The 15,754-nt window shown below is 34.3% G+C and overlaps 2 protein-coding genes across 3 annotated transcripts in view; both read left to right on the plus strand.

The window, feature by feature from the left end:
• Positions 1-2,148: 2,148 nt before the first annotated feature.
• Rip11 (Rab11 interacting protein) lies at positions 2,149-9,160 on the plus strand. Its single transcript, XM_017617911.1, has 4 exons — positions 2,149-4,067; positions 4,688-4,833; positions 4,904-5,064; positions 8,642-9,160. The coding sequence occupies exons 1-4, from the start codon at positions 2,240-2,242 to the stop codon at positions 8,646-8,648; spliced, it is 2,142 nt and encodes a 713-aa protein (XP_017473400.1). The 5' UTR covers positions 2,149-2,239; the 3' UTR covers positions 8,649-9,160.
• A 4,972-nt stretch (positions 9,161-14,132) lies between these two features.
• Positions 14,133-15,754, plus strand: part of LOC108364295 (Tumor necrosis factor receptor superfamily member wengen) — a 57,174-nt gene continuing 55,552 nt past the window's right edge. The window contains exon 1 of one of the 2 annotated variants that reach the window (XM_017617914.1): positions 14,133-14,378. The gene's annotated coding sequence lies outside the window, so the exon portion shown is untranslated. The remainder of the gene's footprint in view (positions 14,379-15,754) is intronic. The other variant, XM_017617913.1, reaches the window with a different exon arrangement.

Below are 15,754 nucleotides of genomic sequence, written 5' to 3' on the forward strand. Positions count from 1 at the left end.
GATAGGAGGGAAAATACTCCGCCATTACTTTAAATTAAAATTTTTCGTAAAAATTAAAAGAAACGGTCGAACGTAACCTTCGCAACGCCAGGAGACGCCCATTTACTCGTACGCAAAATGTATTCAACAAAGTGTGATTGATTTTGACATTGCTCTCATAAGAAGCAGGCTATAATGTCAAATTGAAATGAATTGTTAACCCATTTGAAAATATTTTTTTTTTTCAAATTTGAATTTGTTTAAAAAAAATTACACAAAAATTTTTCAAGCAACCAATTTTCTTAATAAACGTAAGTAAGCACATTTAAAGTTTGGTAATAAGTAAATATGTACGTTCGACTTTTCTTAAATATTTAATGTAAGGAAACCAAGATGAAACGGAGCAAAACTTTTGAACGGTGCGCTGTATGCAATAGAAGTCAGGACACGAAAATAGAGCGATGTTTTAAACCACCTAGTTGCGAGTTAAGACGGCAGCGATGTAGTGTTGTACTACGTGATTCATCTCGCGTTTGTGAAAACCACTTCAAGGAAAGTGATTTCATTTGTTGTCCGTGCGAGTTAAGCACTTTCAAACGAGCTCGTTTATAAACAAACTATTTCGCATAAAAAAAATTTATTTTCAAAATTGTTAGAGTTAAGCTCTCATATTTATAAAATTGGAAATAAATGTAAAATTATACTTCTATTTAAATATAAAAATAAACGCACAAAAGCATAAAACTTGGGCAATTAAAAACAAGAAAATTGCTAAAACGATTTTATAAACAATTTGTTTTATTTTATTGACAAAATATATATATTCCAGGTAATGTAAGTAAAACAAAACTATAATCAAAATAAAAGCCTTGGAATCAGTGCTGACAAGATACATGCATCACTAAGGGCCGGTTTCTCCATCTCTGGTTAACACTAACTCCCCGGTTAAGCATTGTTATCGACGTTCTAACTCCATGCATATAACAGGGAGTCGATAAGGTCGGTAACGATGTTTACCGGGGGATTAGTGTTAACCGGAGATAGAGAAACCGGCCCTAAGGGTTAATTCGTTTGTTTATACTTTTTGACATTATAGTACCTTAAAAGAGAGCCGCACTGAGTTGTCAATCACACCTTGTTTAATACACCTTGCTCGTACGTACGTATTTACTACATTGAATTTGGAATATTTACGACTCTCACAGAAATACGAGATTAATTCGAAAAGTCAGTGACTATTTGAATATCTAAAAGATATATTTCTCGTAAAAAGGGCGTTTTATTTCACAACATAGTCTCCTTTTCCCAATTTATGGATATTTTCTATGGTGACTACACACGTGTGTACCCGTGCATTGTCTTTGTGGAACAGTTCTTTTTTCTGGCCCAAATTGTGTCGATTTTGCATGAAACCTATAACGATTTCTAGCGTGACGACCTCTTTTGAACGACCTTTATGTTCGGAGTCACTTGTGCTTTGTAAAGATTCGAATTAATAAGCTTGAAAATTTAATGCAATTTTGTTGAAATTTTTAAAATTTTCCTTACTGTTGTACAAAGTTTGAAATTTGAACTTATATGGTTTTTGTTACTTTTATAAACCTTAAATAAAAAAATTTAAATAAAAAATGTCTCGATCCTGTTTATATTTTTGCCGCCGTACAAGTATATGTATAACGGGCAAGCCTTCTCAAGGTGAATTGTTATTAGCAGCAAACCGTTTAAACTCGAATTTGTGGATAATTTTGGTTTTTACACAAAATCCTTGCAGCCATAGCAGTGATTTCGTATCTTATCTACGAAATAATGATAGAAATTTATGTTTATATACTAAGCACTTTAATTCTAAAGCATTTTGCATTTACGATATACATATGTATTATCCAATAATATTAAAATTCTTTTTCTCTATTTTCAATTCACAGTCCAACGTGCGAAAGGTCTGCTGACAAAAGGCAAAAATGGCACCAACAATTGTTTCGTCACGATTTCGCTGGGTAAAGAGAAATACCAGACATCAGTCAAAGACAAAGCGGAAACAAATGTCAGCTGGAATGAAGAATGTGAACTGTAAGTTTTCGTCATCGGATTGTAATTACATAAATAGAATTTTCTTCAAGTTCATGCTCTATTCTTCACCTTCCCCTTTAGCAAAATTCCCGATCAAGGCAACCGTGCTGAATTGACGTTGACTTGCCTACATCGCAATAATCTCGGCATCGATGAATTTCTCGGTCAGGCCACATTGCCACTGAATGAAATGGACGTTTACGACCGTCCACGTTCTAAATGGTTCAAACTAGAGAGTAAACCTGGCAAAGAGAAAAAGAATAAAGAGCGCGGTGAGCTGGAAGTTCGTATTTCCTTCGTAGTCAAATCTGGCTCACTGACTGATCTGAGCAAAAAAGAAAAGCACAAGTCTTCCATTGGCCAGCTGGCTTCTTCCGTGGGTGGCAGTCTGCTTTCGATTGGCACAATAGAAAAACGCAAAGGTATTAAGAAGTTCGCCAAATCGATTGGCTCGAAAATGCATTTGAGCAGCAAGAAGAAGAATAAGGATGGCGATGATGTATCGAATTTTAGCGGCTCATTCGCGAGCATCGGCACGCCGAACAGTTCGAATGGCGGTAGTCATCGTTATGGTCAGCGTGCCGGTGAGGCAGATCCTGGTGTCATTAGTGAAGATGAAGATGAATTCGTTTTTGACAATTTGTCACACAAGAGCTCGGCGAGTTCATTGAACATACGTTCAAATCTACAAGTGCCTACACAAAATTTCGCACCACGTAATCCCTCACCGCTGCTGGGCAAAGTCGGAGGTAAGCCGTTGTCTAGAAGAGATTTGGTGGAGGAGGATCTCGCCGTAGATCCCGAGTTAGAGGAATTAGAAAACGACTTCAGCGTCCGTGCACGAACACTGCCGCCGCCCTCGAAACCACCTCGCACACAACAACAAATCAACGATGCGGTAGCTGCGTCACCCAAACAGAAGGATCAGTCACTAGACGAATGGGAGTCGAAACTGTATAAACAACACTTACAAATTGGCAGTTCAGATTCTTTGAAGCGACGTTCTTGGGAACAGTCACGTGTGCCGCTACCAACACCCAATGAAGAGGCAGAGCAGGAACCAGAAGTGAAAGTGGAAGAGAAAAATGAAGTAGAAAACAAGCAAGAGAATGGCTATCAGAAGCAAGCAAATGGTTTCAATGTTGCAAAGCTTCCACAACGTAACAATGGGAGTGACTCTTCTTTGTCATCTTCGGATTTAGACGAGGAGGAAAGTATGCCTGAAGCAATCAAAACCGAAGTCAAAGTTATTCCCAATAAGCCACTAGAACTTAATCTATCCCCTACGCCCATTGCAGCAACAAAAAATATAAGTCTTTTGTCCCCGGATAAGGAGACAAAGGATTTCAAAGAGCTTAACGCTTCATTTGCTAAATTCGAACAGCGCAATAAGTCACATTTATTCGATTTGGACGCAGATAAAAAATGGCATACACAATCCTTCATCGCGGAAGAATCCAGAGTTCCTCCTGTGCCAAAGGCTATGCCACGAAATCGTGAACGAGAAGCAGAAATAAAGCGTGCTGAAGAAGAGCAGGAAGCCGAGCGCATACGGCAGGCGGAGGCAGAGGCCAAAGCTGAAGCAGCTGCCAAAGCGGCAGCAGCAGCTGACGCCGAGGCCAAGGCCGCTGCACAAGCCGCACGCAAACGCCAAGCTGAACTTGAAGCAGCTTCCATTGCCGCCGAAGTTGAACGTAACCGCCGTGAAGTATCTGAACAAAAACAACAGCGCCGCGCTGCTGAAGATGCGCGCCTAGAGGAAGAATTGCGCAGGAATGAACAGAAATTACGTGAAGAAGAGGAAGCATTGCAGGAGGAATTGCGTCAACGTGAGGAGGAGAAACGACGAGAGGCAAAAAGACGTGAAGAAGATCAACGCATTTTGAACTTTGCGAAGCGCTCTACATCGCTGGAGGAAGAACAAAGTCCTTATGGCACGCCTGAACAATCGCCCAGCGATACTTTGGCTGAGAAACGCGAACGACGTATGGGCAAATTCAAATATCTCAATAAGCGAGGTGAGCGTTTGAGAGGGACGGTGTGCAGTGGTTGATGAACGTTTGTCGTTGTTGTTGTTGTTGACTGTGGCGGCAAACGCTGGCGGATTTATGAAAAATGTAAAACGCGAAACACATTCATTGAAAACAAAGTGAAATTTTGCCTAACTCAAGCAAGAAATTTGCGACAAAAAATAAACTAAAAACACATGAACACTTTTCAAAACTGGGAGATACATATTTGCATGATTTGATTCGGAACAGTTAATTGTATATACATAAATATTATGAAAATTGAAATGCACGCTTCTATAATAAAGGCCAATCAAACGCAAATCCGCCAGTGGATTTCATTTGTACGCTGTCCACACACACACACGCAAATATTCATCATCACTCACACACATCCATGCATGCGTATATGTTTTTGCTTTGGAATTCGTTAAAGCAGGTGTATTTTCATTACTCCATTCGCTTGTGCATACCTACATACATATGTACATAATATGTTTGTATGTTTATCAATCATTTGCATTCATTTTGCACATTAATTCATTACTCATATGCATTGCAGTTTCAATGTGAAGCAAATATTATGACTTGAAAAAAATCATGAACCCAATCTTTTTAATATCTTATAGAGAAAAGTGAAGATAATCGTTCCACGCCAAGTCCGAAAGCCAACGAACGCATTATTATTGGCCACGAAAAGTCCACATCACATGCTGAACGGCGCTCGGAAATATCAGCAGCGCTCGCCAAGAAATACGAGGGCAAATCGCGAGAGGTTCATTCACATTTTCATTACAATTTGTTTTGGCTTTACATAGGTATACTAATTTTCCACCGCTTTTCAGGAGCTTATGCTAATAGCTAATGGCATGGAAAATGAAGCGTTACTCCAACGTCAACGTGTGAAAGAGCTAGAAGATTATCTGGACAATTTATTGCTGCGTGTGATGGAAACTCACCCGAAACTCTTACAAAATCCTTACTCGCGTACTACATCGGCTAAGAGGTATGTTACTAGAGGGTGACTTTATTTAAAAAAAAAAATAAATCTATTCTATCGTAATATTGTATTATTGCCATTTTAATTTTTAATTAAAACCCTGCATCGTTATTGCATTCGCTTCTATTCACTGTAAAATTACAACACATATTTCGTTTTCATTTGTATCTAATCTATATTTCAATGCACATTCATACATTAATAAATTTTAAAATATATTTGAAGAACAATTACATAAGTGAAATCTAAGCAAACTTAGATGCTAGTGTTTGGTTAAAAGTATGATCATTATATGTATTCAAGTCTTTCTTCCCGCTGACTTGGGCATATGCGTCCAAATTGCGTAAGCGCCTATCTATATCTATATATAGAATACGCGAAGGGATTTTTAGTCCACAACATAATATCTGCACCGTTCGCTCGATTTTCTAAAATGAGGTGTCTAATTAAACGGCTTAGACTGCAGATGTGCAATAAGGGTTTATTTTTTTATTTTTGAAAAGAGTTGCGACCTTAGAAAAATTTTATTTTGAAATTCTAAAAAATTAATCAAAATGGATATCAATCGAAATTTTTTTGAAAAGCTTTGTTTCTTAACTTAACTGTAGGAGGGTAGCCACCTGTCTAAAAAATCGAATTCAATTTGAATTAAGTGAAATATGTTTCACCATACGGGTGCCAAACGAAAGGAGTTTCAAGTTCCATGAAATATCAAAATATGGATGTCAAACGAAGGAGTAATAAGAAATCTTTAGTGTGAACGGTAAGAATATTTTTGAGCTGTTGGAAGAGGGTTACCACCTGTTTAAAAAGTTAAATTCAAATTATTTAATAAGTTAAATGAATTATCAAAATATGGGCATCAATCGAAGGGGGTTAGACATTTTTTTATTTCTGAACTGTATTTAGGGGGTTACCACATGTTTAAAAATACATCAGTTAATTAAAATATGTATCGCATGAGTTAACAAGGATTTATCTTGAAAATGCTTTTGAAGAGGGCTGCCAACCGTTTGAAAGGTCTAATTCAATTAACTAATTTACTAAAAAAATTACATATGAAATATAAAAATTACTTAGCCAAACAAAAAAATGTTGAGAAATCTTTAGTTTGAACTTTTGGAATGTTTGAAGAGGGTTGCAACGAGTTTAAAAAGTTGCTTTCAAATTATTCAATAAGTTGGATGAATTATTAAAAGATGGGCATCGATCGATATTTAAGAAGATTTTAGTTTGAGAATACTTTTTCAAATGCATTTCAAAAATGAGAGGTCAAACTAAAGACCTTAGTCTGTAGTTGTGTGATAAAGTTTTATTTTTTTAACAAATCTTTTTTAAAGGTAAAGGGCGATTCAAAATTTGATGAAATTAAACACCTGCACTGTGCGAGGCTTACAGACTTACTCAGAAACGTCTGCACGGTTTTAGATGAAATATGATACTCGGATCCCTTGTAACTCTCACTAACATTTTTTTTTTTGTTTTTGAAATTAAATTTTGGAAGTTTTAACGCCCTGCGGGCTTCCTAGCTATTATTATTAGTTGAATACATTCATCCATATCTAATACTTATGTAATTTAAATATCTTTTAAATTAAACTAATGACGATCTAAAAAATAAAATAATCGTAAAAATATTTTCAAGAAATATGAACTCTGTGGCTGTCTAAAATTGCAAACGGCCGCAAGAGTTTAGAGCATACAATGGTGCAAATAGCTGTGCATGCAAGCCCATTGCAAAGGCTACAAAAGTAAGTGTGGCAACGTTAAAGGCCCTACACGCGCACAGATTTATCGGCGAACCAGTTGGTCAAATGCTAGAAGTTTGTTGTAAATAAGTAGGTAGGCAAGTTGGTCAACATTGAGGAAATTAGAACTGTTTGCCCAAAACTTTCGAACGGACTTTCGAAAACAAACTGCCATTTAGTTGATACCCCGGTGCCTGTTAAGCGCCTTTTTTTCAAAAGCTGGTTTTACAGCCACTGAGAAACGCAACTGCTTAACAACAAAACACTTATCAAAACTTTTGTTTTTGTAAAAATGGATAAATAATTATCGGCGCTAAAAATACTCGTTTGATTTCATTTAAGGTTAATTATCAAGTGAGTTCGAAATTTTTTATGGAAAAATATTTTTGTGAATACTCACTGTAAAAAAGTTCCTTTAAAAATTCGATTAATCGATTATTTCCCAATAACTGCAATTAATTGTAATTAATTTTTTTGCTTGTGATTAATCATATGATTAATTAATCGATTATTTTTTTTTGCCATCCCTACTCATGAGAAAAAGGGCTCGTTTTTTAGACATAGTTGGTAACAAAGTATGCTAAAAAATGTTGCAGTATGCTCGGCATAACCCCATCTTCACTCGAATTAAGTTCTGATACTAATTTCTATGTTTAATGCCGTTATCGGTGTTTTCAGAGGAGCACTACGGGAGCGAGGAAAAACATCTTGATAAATTGCTATAATTTATATTACCGATTCTATTATATATATTATATATTCTTCTGGAAACTGTGCCGGTCACCTCTCAATGGCATTGCAATTGGCTTAGATGGTAACCGCAATAATTTGCGAATATTCCTCACATAAATATATTTAAGCCGTTGGAGCAATTCAAAATTTTGCTTGAAATCCTTAAACGAATGTGGATCCGTCTAGCGACCTAATAATATAAACTATATATGAATTCCCGCACTGCAAATATTTGAGTAATCGAACATGAGCGATCATTCGAATATTCGACAGCCAGAGATTACTCGAATATTCGACGGTGCACGTTTATTCGAATACCACTATTCGAACATTGCCTCATTCGAGCAGTTCGATTATACGATAAGAGAAAACATTTGCAGCCAATTCGATTCCAAATTAGTTTTTGTTCCGCGGATCAGCTTACTCTAGTTCAGGCAGAAGAACGAATCGATCTATCTGTGCAGATTTCTTGCTTACCATTTCTTTTTCCATACTTTTCTTGTGTCTCTTATTTGCACCCATTTCATATGCTTTCTACATGTTTCGTGTTTCTGTATTGTAATTTTCATATCCATTTCAATATTTTAATTGCAATTACCTACATAAATACATAGATATGTATGTATATTCCTAGTTTATTAATATTTTCAAATGCAACCTCGTTATGTTATTTGTTATGTTCTTCTTCAGTTTTAAAAACTACATCAATATGAATGACTTTTTGTAAAGAACCGAATTTTGTGAAGCGCGATGAATTCCCAACCGATTGGCTGTTTGCATGTCAAAGCCAGCACAAGTAAGCAATTTTAATAACAATTTTTTACCCAATAACACTTTATTTTTCCCCCTTCCTACCCATAGATTTTTGTCAAAGTGTATATAAGGTGACAGACAAATGCATCGCTCATTGGTTTTTGCTTGAAGAGTGCAAACTTATTTTTTTATTTTACAAAAAAATGACCTAATACCAATTGATTTCGTTTTTTATTTCCAAAATAGTTTATTGCTTGAATTAATGCTTTATCACCTTTTTCCTCTGAACATTGATTTATAAATCTATTTCATTGTGTAAAATTATTTAAATTTTAATTTTCCACTTGCAGCGGCTGAACAACTTTAAGGAACATCTTTTAATTTTAAGCAAATTTCATGCGCGGCTGACCTGACCGGTAATTCCAAGCGCCTTCCAGCTTAAGCAACAACAACACAAGCATATACAAAATCAAAAATCATAAAAGTAAATAAAAAGAGCGGAAATATCACCAAGTTGCCTTAGAGTGCAAAATCCAAAGTGCTTTTTATACAATGAGTATTTAATTATGAAACGTTTATGAATGCAACTAAAAAAAAATTGTGTACGAGTATAATTTTTTTGAATCGATGTCACTATACTAGTTAGAAATGATTTTGTTTCTGCTAACACAGTTAAATTATTGTAATATATTTTTTAAGTAAAGAAACAAAAAAAAAAGAATTTTTTAAAACATTTTTGTTGTGTGAACGTATTTCACCCGGCGGATTGCATAGAAAAAAAATTTAAATGACTTCACCTTAACAAAATCAAATTTACGATAACCGCGGGTAATTTATTTAAGTTACTTTATAAGTAAGAGAATAAGAAGGAAACATTAAATGAACAAAAATGCATCTTCAAAATAAAATCGCCAAATGCCTTTGTCTATGTAAGACTCTTCTAAACGGAGCCGAGAGCTGCAAAAATGCAAAAATGGAATCAACATTAACTAAATGTATTTATAACTTTTCGTAAGAAAAATATCAAAAGTAGCCACGCTTATCCAAAGCACATTATGAGCCTACACTATTGCATTTTTTAAGGTAAAAATCGCTTGTATGACTTTGAACGATTTGTTAGTTAGGATAATTTTGTGACACTTTATATGTACTATGTAAAAGGTATTTGTTGTCATTATTGCTACAAATAATTAAAGTCTTTGTTGTCACTTTAAAAACTTTAAGTAACTGTTTATGATTTTATATAAATTTTTAAGTGTTTCATATTTGATTTGGACTTTTATTTTTATATTGTGCAACATTAATAATATTATTGAACATGTTTACCCTTGACCTTTATAATTATACACATAAGTATAGGCTTGAATTGCCGCGATATTGTACTTTAAGCTTGATTAAAAAACTAAATAAAATGTGTATTAAACTATTTTTACTATATATTCATTGTTGTTATTACTTATAATTATGCGTTCGAGTGGTTAGATAGGTCCAGGGTTCGATCCCTGGTCCGAGCCACATCAAAACAAAGGTTTTTCGAATAGCGGTCACCACTCGACAGGCAATGGCTAACTCTCTAGTGTACTTCTGTAAAAATCGGAGGAGAAGCTCGCCAAATATGTTTAAAATTAAATAAATCAACCAGCTTCCATTTTAATATGTGGCTCACTCTGCGCGCCAAAGCAGGCACATTCAGAAAATAAAACTTTTTGAATAGTTTTGTTTTTTTTTTCAGAATTATGTACCCTATTCTTAAAAATACGCTTCATTTTTTAGATCACTTATTTTGCAACATTCATACGGTGACCATTCATACCGATTTTGGCGGGACAGTACCGATTTTGAGAAAATTCCCAGCTGAATATTTTTTTAAAGTTGGGGCGTATAAGTGTACCGACTTTTAATATTTGTACCGATTAAAAACCGATTTTCATTGTTCTCTTTATTAATTTAATATGAGTCTCACTTTCGTTATCACAAAGGACATAGAATATAAGGGAGCCATAAACATATCCTTATCCTTATTTCCTATGACATTTGGTTATGTTTTATTCTGTCAAACTGGTACTCTTGCTATATTGCATTTTTATAACCATTTGTTATTTTTTATGAAATTATTCTAATTTTAATTCATTGAAATTATAAAAAATAATAATAATAAATAAAATAATGGATATGAAAAATATAAGTGCAGATACAGTGGCAAAAATATAAATATAGAACAGATATTGTAGCATTCTTTGGTTATTCCCCTTTCGGTTTTTTATTTTTTAATCAGCCTCATTGCGTATGTCGTAAATTAGGCTAAATTGTACGACTCGACAACATTGGCATTGTCTACTGTCGTGCCGAAATAAGTAAACGACGAAGATCGTCGAAAACTATACAGTGCTGCCAAGTTTTTCCGTTTTAATACACTAGTCAAACTGAAATTTTAGGCAATGACGTGCAATTTGCGATACGATTCGACTCTCGAAAAACGACTTGCATTCGACACGACTCTCGCAATGAGGGTGATTATATTTTTTTTTTAATGTAGCTCGTCATCTAGCAAAGACCACGTACGTCAAAGTCAAAGTACGTCATTTTAAAGTTAGTGCAAAAATTAGCAGAATTCAACAAAGTTTCATTAAAAATTTGAAATGTTAAATAAGATTTTTTAGAAACATTAAATTCAAAGTGCAAATTTTAAGTAGATTTTGTTTTTTTTTTTTTGGAAAGTGTCGCTAATTTTCTGCATACAAAAAAAAAACTTATATGGAAGAAAATACGCGAACAAAAAACTGCCAAAAATCAACGATAAGTCGAAGCTACTTCAAACTTGGACTTGATTATACTAAAATTTAATGGGCTACAAACTCAAAATAATTCTAGAAAACCTGATTAAAATGTTTAAAATTTTATTAAAATTCTTAGTTCAATAGTTTTATAAGTGTTCTACAAAGTTGGAAATTGGGATTTATATTATATTATAAATTTTTTTTTTAACAAAGAAAAGACGCCAAAACTTGCTAAAATTTTATTTTCCTATTTACATTCTCGCCACCGTATATGTATATTCTGTGAATACATTTTTGCGATCATTTTTCAAGTTTTGTTTTATTTCTTTGTATGTTCGGATTCGGTGCTAAATGTTGCATGTTATTAGGCGCGTCTCCTATTCATTTAGAGATTTTTTGTGATCACTTGCAAATTTCTACCAGGCGCTCATAAAAAGAAGAAGTAAATGCCAGCGGAAATATTTTGCACAGCATAACGCATCATGCTCCTCAACGTATGCTACCTTTTCGTACAAGAAAATTTGACATCCGGCAAATCGACAGGCCAGGAAAACAAGCAGTGGTAGTTAACTTCCACATTTATATAATGCTCACTGAGATGGCCATTATGTGGTAATGGAACATTTTTTCTCAACACAGCCCCATGCGTCGTCGAATTTCACACGTGGTCGGTTCTCAACAAATCATTTCAGTAAGCCAACTTGCACTTTCCTACCGAGCGCTCAGAAATGAACAGCAAGTGCAGCGGAAATAAATTTTGTCTACATCACAAGTTGTCCCAGAACGTACCCTATATCTTTTTAGTTCCAGAATATTTTACATCCCGTGAAACTAGCTCAGTTCAAATAATTTTATTGAATCAAATACTTCCAGGCGCACACAAATTGACAGAAAGTATTCACGAAAATACAAATATTTGTACTATTTTACTATGCGCCTGAGCGCGTGCTACATTTCCTTAGTCGTACATATTTCACCCAAAGATTTTGCATTGTGTGCGGCAAACTAGAAGAAATCACATGGTAAGCACAAAGAATTTTTGTATAAAAAGGAAGTACATGGACCCCCCAATGTACTTCCAATAGACCAGCGGCTTATTTGTTNCGTGGATTCGTTAAATCTGGCTTGAAACTAATTATTTATAATAATCTTTCTTTGTTTTACAATTTATATTTGTTATCATTTCCTCATTTCTAAATATGGTTTAGTTTTTTCTAAATATGGTCACCCAAATTATAAAGGCGACCAAATGGGATCAGCTGTTTTCGCTACCGCTCTAATTCTGTTTAAGTAGGCGAAATAGCTGGGCGTACGGTGAACGACAGCATCGCCCAGTTCGGCGAAGTTTGCCGTTCGCCGGTATTGTATTTCAAGCATAATCGTAGCAAGATTCGAATTGCGAAGCACACAAGGTACTTGAGGAGGAACACTCGACCGGCAAAGCAATATTTTAATGAGCGGCTAATATGGAGAGTGGCATTGCCAGCAGCTCGAAATTTCTTAATCAACTTGTGGTATACACATGGGAATACATACAATATAGCATACAGTAAAGCGTGGGTAAGTGAAACTCAGATAAATAGAAAGCATTTAACATGCATATGTGCTTAGTAGTTTGAAAATTAGTAAAAATTAATAGGAATTGGCTATACTGTGAAAATTTACTTCAAGAAAAAGAAAAACACTACAGAGGCAGCTAAAAAAAAATCGGTGCTCTTTATTGGGAGAATACCGTGTCAGAAAGAGTCACCAATTAATGGTTAGCTCGCTTTCAATTTGGTAATTTCGATATTAAAGATGTACCACGGTATTGTTGACCAATCACTGCGGAAGTCGTCGAAATACCTCCAATCGTTGAGAAATATGTAAGCGGTCAACGCTAGGTAACAAAAGAGCCATCTTTCAACAGTTTTAAACATTTTGAAGAAGGCTGAATACTAAAAGAAACTAAACGTTTGGCTACCTTATATCGATGGCTGAGTGGAAGATCGACCTATCTCGGCAGCCAGTTCGAAAACGCTCTATCTCAAAAAACTTTTCAAGAACGCCCTATTTCAGAATTCGTTTCAAAAACGCCCTATCTCAGCGGCCGATTTAAAAACGCACTATATCAGCATATTTTCAATACATTTTGAAGTGTGATAGGGCGTTTTTGAATCGAATTTTGAGATAGGGAGTTTTTCAATTAAATTCTGAAATTCTTTTTGAGATAGAGCGTTTTCGAACTGGCTGCCGAGATAGGTCGAACTTCCACTCAGCCATCGATATGTAAGTTAGCTATTAAAATTTTGAAATTTTCATCGAACCATTTTTGAAGCGAATGATTACTAGTGGTGAATAACAATTTTCTAGCGAAAATAGCGTGCGAAAACGGTCATGGTCCAGGAAGTAGAAAGACAGCCAAACGGTGGTAAAATCAAGATTGACTCTGTTGAAGGTAATTGTCCAATATGAAGTGATTTTCGACAGTGGTGTCATAATTGTTTTAGTATAACAATGTCAAATTCAATAATTACTCTAGAAGGAATCCTATGACTTAATTCAATCTGTGCAGACAGACAATACATAAGTAGTAACTGATGATCGCCAGGCTGCTTTTTTATCTCATTGATGCAATGATATTAAGGCGAGGTCAGACAGAGACGTTTATTGTCATTTCCACCGTCTGTTTTGACAGTATTTTAGTGTTGGCCAGTACCGATACCAAAAGTATTGACAGTAAAGGATTTTTAAAAGTATCGATACTGAGTACTCAAAAGTACTCAGTACTTACAAAATTACTCAGTACTCGTAACATCCCTAGTTATCATATCTACCTTACACTAAATTAACTGTAACATTAAATTCGCGTTCGTAAATAGCTTGATTCCAACCATCCATGCTCTACTGTACAACTCTCTCTCTCTTTTAATGTGCCCCACAACTGGCTATGTATGTAGTTGCCTCATTGCGTCTCAATACGAAGATCAGTGTATAGCGAGTCAACGCTGTTGATCTTCGCACCAATTCGTTTGACTTTAAACACTGATTGCACGACGCGCAACGCTTCAGTCTCAACGTAAACTCGACGAAAAACGCATCCGGATCGAACTAAGCGCGCTAGTTATTAACGCGGCGGCGGCGGCAAAATATAAAAAAAAAAAATTGGAAAATAGAAAGAAACTTTTTTCTTAAGTTTTTTCGCTAAATTAATGTAGAGTAGTGTAGTTAAGCGAACAAAAAGTTTAATAACTTAAAACTTACAAATGTCTTGAAAACGTCTATTTTTTAAGTTTTTCCAAACAAATGTTCTTAATAACGTAAGTTGAAGGTGAATTATGGAAAATACAAATTATATTAAGAAATTCAAATAAAACGATTTCGTTGTGTTTTCGAGAGAAAAAAAAAACGATTTGGCGACCATTAAATTGTGTGATGTGTATGTGTGTGAGAGTGAAACAATTTTGAAGGATTTCTGGCAACATTTTTGACATGAAACTGGAGTTATGGGGAATATGCAAGAATAGTGCATTCAAAATGTGTTTGGTATTAATAATACATTTTCATATGTATGTATAACTAAATATAATTTTGTATTAGATGTTTGAGTGCAGAAAATTTTATTAATGGATTGCAAAAAACTAACTACATAGGAAAAACTAAAAAAGAAGGTCTAGAAAGTGTAAAATGAAATGAATTCATGTGTTTATGGGAACATTTAGAAAAAAAAAATTTCATATTTCACTGATGCAAAAGATACAAAAAAGTATGAATAAAGTGGGAACTTGAATACTTAATTTTCGATAAATTGGTATGTATGTATGTATCTATGTATTTAAAACCATTTTTAATGAAGCACAGTTGCCACAACAAAACAAAATTTCTATGTAAAGGATATGATAGATTAGAAATTACTAAAAAGATGCTTGGGCAAAAATAAAAAAAATTAAAAAAAAATAAAAAAGTCATGAATACGTTTTTCTGAACAATAAAAATTTAAAATTGAACAATTAAACATCCATATATTTGTAGCAGAAACATTAAAAAAAAAAATTAAGAAAAAAAATCACAAAAATAAAAATATTAAACCAAATAAATCGGACATAAATCTTTTGTTACTGCTCTACATAAATATTTGAAAACGGAAACAAGAAGAAAAAACATTTTTATTATTTAAAGAAAATTAAATGTCCTTATTCATAAAAAATAAAATATTTTTAATTTTCGATTTATAAAGCTATTTAAGTCTACTTTATTTTTTATGAATTTGGGTGAAAGATTTTTAGAGACACATACACAATTCTTTACCAAAATTTGTAGATTTTTTAGGGCAATTGATTACTTCAAAATATTTAAGAGTAAACAAAATGATTTTCATATCCATTAACAGCATTAGTATACATATTGCCTTGAAAATGTTTTGTTTCAAAAATTTTGCCGGGGCGAGTAACCGAAAAAAATATTACCACCGCATATGCAAAGATCGGCAGTTCGTCCGCTCGCTGAATGACAACGTTTTTTTTTTTATTATAGTGAACAAACGTTGATCATTATTTTTGCTTGCGACAAACGAACAAACAAACACGCATAGAAAGAAAATTGTTTGTTTTACCCAATCTGCATTTTGTATGATTAAAGTGATTTATTTTCGCTCTGATTTAAAATTGCTTCGGAAGCCGGCGTGGTTGACTGATCTGACGCTTTGCA

Source organism: Rhagoletis zephyria, unplaced genomic scaffold, assembly GCF_001687245.7.
Source record: "Rhagoletis zephyria isolate East Lansing unplaced genomic scaffold, Rhagoletis_zephyria_1.1 Rzeph_scaffold_01518, whole genome shotgun sequence".
Classification (NCBI taxonomy): domain Eukaryota; kingdom Metazoa; phylum Arthropoda; class Insecta; order Diptera; family Tephritidae; genus Rhagoletis; species Rhagoletis zephyria.